We start from the raw sequence: 8,169 nt of genomic DNA on the forward strand, positions 1-8,169 counted from the left end.
TTGGATCTCCTTGCAGTCCAAGGGACTCTCAAGAGTCTTCTCCAACACCACAGTTCAAAAGCATCAATTCTTCGGCGCTCAGCCTTCTTCACAGTCCAACTCTCACATCCATACATGACCACAGGAAAAACCATAGCCTTGACTAGACAAACCTTTGTTGGCCAAGTAATGTCTCTGCTTTTGAATATGCTATCTAGGTTGGTCATAACTTTCCTTCTAAGGAGTAAGCGCCTTTTAATTTCATGGCTGCAGTCACCATCTGCAGTGATTTTGGAGCCCAGAAAAATAAAGTCTGACACTGTTTCCACTGTTTCCCCATCTATAGCATTTAGGTAAAAACAAAAAAACACCGGACTCCATAAATTCCTAACTGCTCCTGTGACTGCATCATTTAGCTGTTTAGACTCATCCGCTTCATAATTTTTAACTTGTTCAGCAGCTGTGGATATAAAATGAGATCCCACCTATAAAGTACTTATAATGGGGCCAGCATGTTAAAAAAGAGTTCCATATTGACAACTCCACACCACATTCTATTGATTAAAGGACACATGTGTTTAACCCTTTATCATCTCTGTAATTACTGCATCTTATATTAGGTTCATTTTAAAATCACTGTGACCAAGCAGCAGTTATAATATAGTTGTCATTGCTAGTACTTGGAAATTTCATTGTTATTCCTGAGAGCAATAGCAACCCCATAATATTTCTACCAAAAACAAAGAAATAAAAATAGGTAAGGGCCATTTGAGGAAGGAAAATAAACCCTCCCTTGGTTGCTAGCTTAAATCTTTCATTGACAAACATCTTCTGGTACAATTAAAAATGGAGCCACATTAGAACTTAGAAATAGATACCAGTATCCTGGGAAAAAAAAAAAAAACGTGGAGACAACAGGGAACACTCTTTAAGAAATCCTGGATAACCAATGCATGTGATGCCACAGAGATGATATATGTTGGAGAACACAAACTTTGATGAGTGTCAACTAATAAGCTACTTGAAAGATTTGGATTCTGAATGTAAAGAAGTATTAGGAATACCTTCCCTTTTAATGTATGTAAAAGTGGTACATTTTTTTAAAAGTATCTAAATAAGTCATACAAAGCTATTTGGGTGAGCATACAGTAAAAATTAGAGTTGATAAAAAAAGTATTGTAGTTTAATTTGATGCCATTTTACTCTCTCTGGGACACATAAAATGATGGTCTATCTCACAGTCATTCACACATTTTAGGTTTGAAGAAATATGGTGTATTATCATTAATACATGTATAATGTATTCTTCAGTGATGCCATGGAGGGTCAGAAAGCTTCTATTGATTTTAAATCACCCTAAATCCTAATTCACTGAAATAAGCAGCACTTTGAAACCTATAATTAAGACTTTCAATTTGATGGATATCATTTGTGAACATACTGGGTTTTCCCCATCTGTAGATTCTCCGTGTCCATTTTTCCTCTAGTTAGGAATTACATAGGCTTTGTTTGTTCCTCATTTTCATCTTCTCTAGAGAATAATGGCCTGTCTTTGAGGTCCTCCTGAGTCCCCCAAACCGAATATCAAATATACCACAAAGTTTAAGTTTTAAGCCAGACAATGCCATTCATGTGATTTGCCTTCCTAGCAGTGTATGGCCACATGTGCTAGTAAGTGGCCGGTATCATTCTTATTGTTAATTCCAAGGAGCAGAGGATGATAAGGTTTCTGTTGGCACCATATCTAACCTGCTAATACTGTCTGTTTTTGTAGGTGGAGTTCAGTGCCCAAACACCAGTGCTCTGCAAGAGGTACGCAGCTGTAACGAGCATCCCTGTACTGTGTACCACTGGCAGACTGGACCCTGGGGCCAGTGTATCGAGGACACTTCAGTTTCGTCCTTCAACACAACTACAGCTTGGAACGGGGAGGCCTCTTGCTCCGTTGGCATGCAGACAAGAAAAGTCATCTGCGTGCGGGTCAATGTTGGCCAAGTGGGACCCAAAAAGTAAGGACTTGAAAACGACAATAGTTAACTCCTGTGGCCAACCATGTCGGGATGGGCCCAGGCTTCACTTGCTTCGTGAAATGGAATGTTTGATGCTCATCATACCTGACCTCAAGAGTAAGACTTCTCTGTTTTGAAGGCAGCCACTGATAAAGTTATAACAGCTGGTACCTGGGATCCATAAATTCTGTAGAAATCTCTCCATGTGGTACCTACTTTCAGTGTTAATAGTAGCACTTTCTGCTTTTATTGAGCTAGTAAGGCAGTGAAAGAAGTGCTCACTCTAGGCCTGGCTGATCAATAGGGACAGTATCCAAAGTCCTAGCAGTGGGGGTCATCAATGACCTCCTGTGTACCCGTAGGCTGTGGAGGCTGCCCATCTAGTTGAATTGGGCAATAGCCTTCTATGATCTGCCTTTCATTTCCCTTAGAAGGCACTATATCAAAAATACTGAGGCCAAACGTACTACATCTTTTAATGGTTAAATGAATAAACCATTTACTCCCAAGAGAGAGCCTTAGGATAGGATGAGAGTTAGAATAAGCAGAAAAAGCACCAGTGTCTCACTGTAGTTAACAAGTAGTGTGATAACACAGCAAACGGTTTGCTAGAGAACCCAAGAGTTGACATATTGTATGGGCCTTGTGAGAAACAAAAAAAAACCATATCAGTATAAATTGGGCTAATCATTTCTTGGAGAAAATTAATAAATCAGTTATAAAAATATATGCAAAGAGGAAAAAAACTCTTATTATTTGTGATTTAGACAGCATCCATCTTTTAAAGTTCATATCACCTTAGCCGTGTGAAACAAGTAAAACCCATCAGTTTTTCACTGGTATAAGCCATTTTTCACGGGTATCAAAATTTCTGAAAACTTGGTCAAGTACTTAGGTTTCGTGTGTGGTCTTAAACATACTACTTAACAGATTCTGGCTTCAGTTTTCAAAAATATTTGCAGAAATTTAATGAAAACAAAAAGTAGTAATGTAAGCACTCAATAAATCTTAAAATTATTTTCTCTTGGAAAATTTGAGATACTTCTTAGTGTTTCAGAGAAATGATAATAATGTAACTGATATATGACAAACTCCAGGGGATAAATAAAAATCTCATGATGACTTGTTTCTTTCTAATGGCCAGGGTTCTGGACTTTAGCAATATTTTGCCCCATCATTTAGTTAGAAATTAAGAAACATGCAAAACCGATGGGTTTTACTTTTCATGTTTCACATGGCTAAGATGATATGAACTTTGAAAGATGGGTGCTGTCTAAATCAGCAATGATAGAGATTTCTTCCTCATTGCATGTATTTTTATAACATTTATTAATTTTCTCCAACAAATGATTAGCCCAGTTATGCTGATATGGTTTTTTTTGTTTCTTACAAGGCACATACAATATGTCAACTCTGGGTTCTCTAGCAAACAAGTATGTAGCTAGAAAATATATGCCAAGAGATTTAAGTAAATTGAGAAACTATTCCATATGCTTCATAGGTAGCCCCAAACCAATATTTCAGTAAAAATGATGCTAAATTTGTGATGAATGTAACAAAGGATATTAATGTGCAGTATATTAAAAGTCAATAGCAGTAACAGCAGAAGCGGAGGTCCCAAGTGCTGGGGGATTGTGGGACTTGCTGGGACAAGCAAAGAGGCAGAAATATTTGCTGCAGGGGGTTATCACCTGGACCAACTTGTCATGGTTCAGACTGGAGGGTTATTGTTCTGAGCTTCTATGGGTAAGCTCACTCTGTTCCTCTTTTGCAGTTTCATTTACCCTTTAGATGTTACTGTTATATTTTCCTCCCTTATGCAAACTATGAGAGTTTTTTCCTCAGCAGTGGATGTACATACACGCAAGCCTATGTGCGGTAAAGCTTGGTGGATTAATGTCATTAAATCATTCAATAGAAAGGATATCCTGAAGCCCCATGTCAGAGCACCACAATAATCCATTAAAAATGTGCTTTACCCTTGCTGCCTTTATTCAATGACCTGGATACAAGTATAGATTTGTTAAATCAAATGAGTTTCCTTTACCCTTAAAGTTCTAAAAAATAAAGCAAATACTGTGAATTCAAAAGAAAATATTACTACCCTTATGCCTAAATATGCTAGGTAAAATTCAGTGACTGCTTTTCGGTACTAGGCATTTGAAACAAAAATGCAAATAGAAACCTTGTTTTAAAGTCCTCTTAATAAAACAGATTACTGTGCAATGGTAAAATCAATGTTATTGATCTTATCTATCCTCCGAGTAACAAACTTCAACTCCTATCACATCTGTTTAATTTGACCTTGAATAAGATTTGGGGGAAAATCAATTCCTTGATTTAAACCACAAACACTAAATACAAACAGTACAAAGGAGAAAAGAAGCATGTTGACTGAACCAATTGCCTCACCAAAGGAAGCCTGAATTCATTTCATTGGCTGTGGTCTAGGCTGTATAATTTATATCGGTCTGTTCATTTAACAGCTTTGTTGTTGGTAATTTTGTTCTCCGCGGCTAATCAAATATCTTGCTGAGGAAATTTCTAAACTAAAATAGAATTTTTGAGGTTGTCAGTGATAGCATTGTAAATTCCATTGATTTATTCAGAGCTAAAATTTGAAAAGCATGTAATTGAGTAATGCTCTCCCATTGTTAAAGTTCTAAAATTGCCTCATTGAGAAGGAATGCTTCCAATAATACTTACTAATAGTTTCAACAAGAATTAACAGGATGATTATATGTGAGGTTTTGCCATATAATGTTTCCTGGTTAAGACTGTAGGTTAACTTATAATTCTAGTTATAATCTCAGTTGTAACAAAACATTAACTTCTAATGATTCTTATCTAAATTTCTTTTCTGTTCATGACTTTGAGTAGGCATAGCAGTTAGGAAAATCCAAGCGTATATTCAACATAAACCAGAGAGGATATTTCATTTTGAAATGTTAAATCCAATGTATTTTTTAAAATCCACTTTCAAATAAAGGCTGGTGTTACTGAGTGAGCAAAAAAAAAAAAAACATGTATCTGTATAGTTGAATAGAATGTAATACTTATGGATGAGATAGGACACATAAATAAAAACTTATAGATATATCAAAAATGAAGTGTCAGCAGAGTGCTATATAGAAATTATGGGAAGGAGATTAATGATGTTGATTTATTCACTCATAGTTCAGTTCTGAAAACCTGATTAACTTACTTGTTGAAAGACAATTTATCTTGACGTACAAGAAATTTGACTTCTCCTATGGGGAGTATTTTTAAATCCCATTTTTCACTAATTTGCCAAGTTATTCCAGCAACAGTTATACTGGTTGATTCACTTCTTCACTGCCTCTTAACTTACTTGTCAGAGATGATATGATATCACCTCAAAAGAAAATTTTTTAGGAATCAGAACATTACTTTTAGTTACATGAATTATGTTATTATGTTTTGTTGTCCTCGTGTGCATGCATCTACTAGTATTGATAACATTTGATTGCTAATGATAGTAGAATCAGATTGTGAAGATTCATAAAAGAATTGGGAATCAGATTGTGAAGATTCATAAGAGAATTGGGAAATTTAAAAATCATGTAATAAGTACACAATAAACAAACTAGTTTATTTAAAACTCATACCTCAGCTTCCTAAAATTTTTCTAGGAAGTGAAAACCTTATAAAGTATAAGGCATTTCAGTGTTTTGTCGTCATTTTTCTCTCGTGTCCCTAATAATATATTTTATATTTTGGTGTTTTAAGATAGTATAATTAAGCTAATTTTACTATAATTTATGTCAAGAACACAGTGTTTTGTTTTTCTTTAAATTACTTATTGATTCTTTTTATTTATATTCATTCACTCTTTTTGTAACAATATTATAATTTATAAAAATACCTAAAATATTTAAAATCCAGTAGATTAAAACTTGGAAGAAAATGGAAGAAAAAATAAGAATACAGTGAATGAAACCAGGAACAGAACAAAAATTGTTTATCTTAATTAGCTGTATACTTTGTTTTATTCCTTATTTTTATGACACTCATAGCTGTAAATATAATATTGGTTTTTGAGCATGTACTATGTATAGAATATGCCATTATAAATTGACTTTTTGCTAAACATATTTTATAAAAATAAAGTACAGAGTAGCCTGGAAAATTATGATTGACAATAAGCCTATTTAGTTATATAAAGGTGTAGAATTGGTTCCTTAAATTGGTAATTTGAACTTTCATACATTTCTTATAAGGCATGTTAGAAAGTGCAGTTTTATTAATAGATTGTTATAAATGGATAAGGAACAATTATTGTATTTTCTCTTACATAGCACAATTACTATAATTAAATTTTCACTTCCTGCCTTGAGAAGCTTTATTGAGGTTCAGTTCAGAAGAATTATTTTAGTTGTATAGTTCTTGTCAAAAAGTAGAAAGAATCCTGGAGGTAGAATACTACAGATGGATGCCTGTTTAGCAATTTTAGAAGTAAAAATTCTAAAGATATAAATTACCTGGTTCTGGGTTAGTACAGAGGCCTAGTAATCTCCCTTTGCTCTTCCTAGGTGTCCTGAAAGCCTTCGACCTGAAACAGTGCGACCCTGTCTGCTTCCTTGTAGGAAGGACTGTATCGTGACACCATATAGCGACTGGACATCTTGCCCTTCCTCATGTAAAGAAGGTATGCCCTGAAGAGTTCTGAAGGCAGTTCACCCAGGAACCCTCTCTCTAGACCTCCAAGTTCCTCTGGCTGAGCAATGTTTTGATTCTTACATGGGGCTGACTCTGTGATCCTGGACTGGGACAAATGCCATGAAATTTGGATTTCCTTCTAGAAAATAATACAGGTTTTAGAGTACCAAATGAATAAGTCAAATGAGTTTTATGCCAAAATGGACTTAAATAACTGTGTGATATAGATCTAAGTGAAAATATTCTAGATTTTATTATATTCATAATGTTTCCTTTAGCATTGATTCTACAAGAATGTGTAGTGGCCTTGTGTATTTCAAAAAGAATACAAAATGATCTTATGAGTACTCATGGTTTTCAACCTACTTAGTTGCAAGAAATAGCCATGGGACCAGATTCACTACAGATTCAATTATGTGACCCAAAGGATGGGAATAAAGGAAAGAGGGAAATGATCAAAGTGTACCTCTGCCAACATTTAACATGCCATGAGGCATTTATAAGATGAGGATTTGTTCCCAGTTTGGTTTGGTTTTTTCTTGGCATAATTGTCCTGCAGTTTGTGGGTCATCTGCTTGGCAGCTCTAGAGTGGGGCTAATGGTAACCTCCTCCAAGAGGGCTTATGCCACATGCATAAGGTCCTTTCTCAATGCCGCTAAGAAAGATGTCCTCATCCTCTAGGTGACTGTACAGAAAGTGAGCACCTTTTCTCTCAGTGTCACAGATGACATTCTCTCCTACTTTCTATTTTACTCTTCTGACAAATAGAGGTAGTTTATCTTAAGTTTCTTTTATGCTTCTACTTATGCTTCTTGACTCACTATAGGGATTAATGTAAGAATCAACTTCTGGTTTAACAACTGCTTTAAATTACCAGAATATATTTTTTTAATCCTGAAGATATTACATAAGATTATAAACTTCATATTGATTGTTTTAGCTGTGTGGTTATTTTATATAATTCAAATATAGGTTGCTTTTTATGCTTTTTCTATTTTAAGTACCATTGATATATAAAATAAATCACAAAGTGAGCAAGAATAGAAATTTTTTCTGTTATTTCATTTTTTAACATCTTATTTATCTATTTATTTTTGGCTGTGCCCAGTCTTCATTGCTGGACTTTCTGTAGTTGCTGCAAACAAGGGCTCCTTTTCTTTCCATGCTGGGACTTCTCACTGAGATGTCTTCTCTTCTTGTGGAGCACAGGTTTCAATAGTTGTGACATTCAGGCTCAGTTGCTCTATGGCATGTGGGATCTTCCTGAACCAGGGATCAAACTCATGTCCAATGCTTTGGCAAGCAGATTCTTTTTTTTTTCTAATTGGAGGATAATCAGTTTACAATATTGTCTTGATTTCTGCCATACATCAACATGTATCGACCATAGATATACATCTATCCCCTCCCTCCTGAACCTCCCTCCCACCTCCCACCCCATTCCACCCCCTTGGGTTGTCACAGAGCACCAGGTTGAGCTCCCTGTGTCATACAGCAAAT

At 35.3% G+C, this 8,169-nt stretch overlaps 1 protein-coding gene across 1 annotated transcript in view; it reads left to right on the forward strand.

Annotated features, from left to right (window-relative positions):
• THSD7A (thrombospondin, type I, domain containing 7A) overlaps nt 1–8,169 on the forward strand; it is a 487,905-nt gene that overhangs the window by 391,240 nt on the left and 88,496 nt on the right. The window contains exons 9-10 of the mRNA XM_010845433.1: nt 1,754–1,988; nt 6,542–6,657. Of these exons, the coding sequence (XP_010843735.1) occupies nt 1,754–1,988; nt 6,542–6,657 (351 nt within the window). The remainder of the gene's footprint in view (nt 1–1,753; nt 1,989–6,541; nt 6,658–8,169) is intronic.

Source organism: Bison bison, unplaced genomic scaffold (assembly GCF_000754665.1).
Source record: "Bison bison bison isolate TAMUID 2011002044 unplaced genomic scaffold, Bison_UMD1.0 scf7180017864216, whole genome shotgun sequence".
Classification (NCBI taxonomy): Eukaryota; Metazoa; Chordata; class Mammalia; order Artiodactyla; family Bovidae; genus Bison; species Bison bison.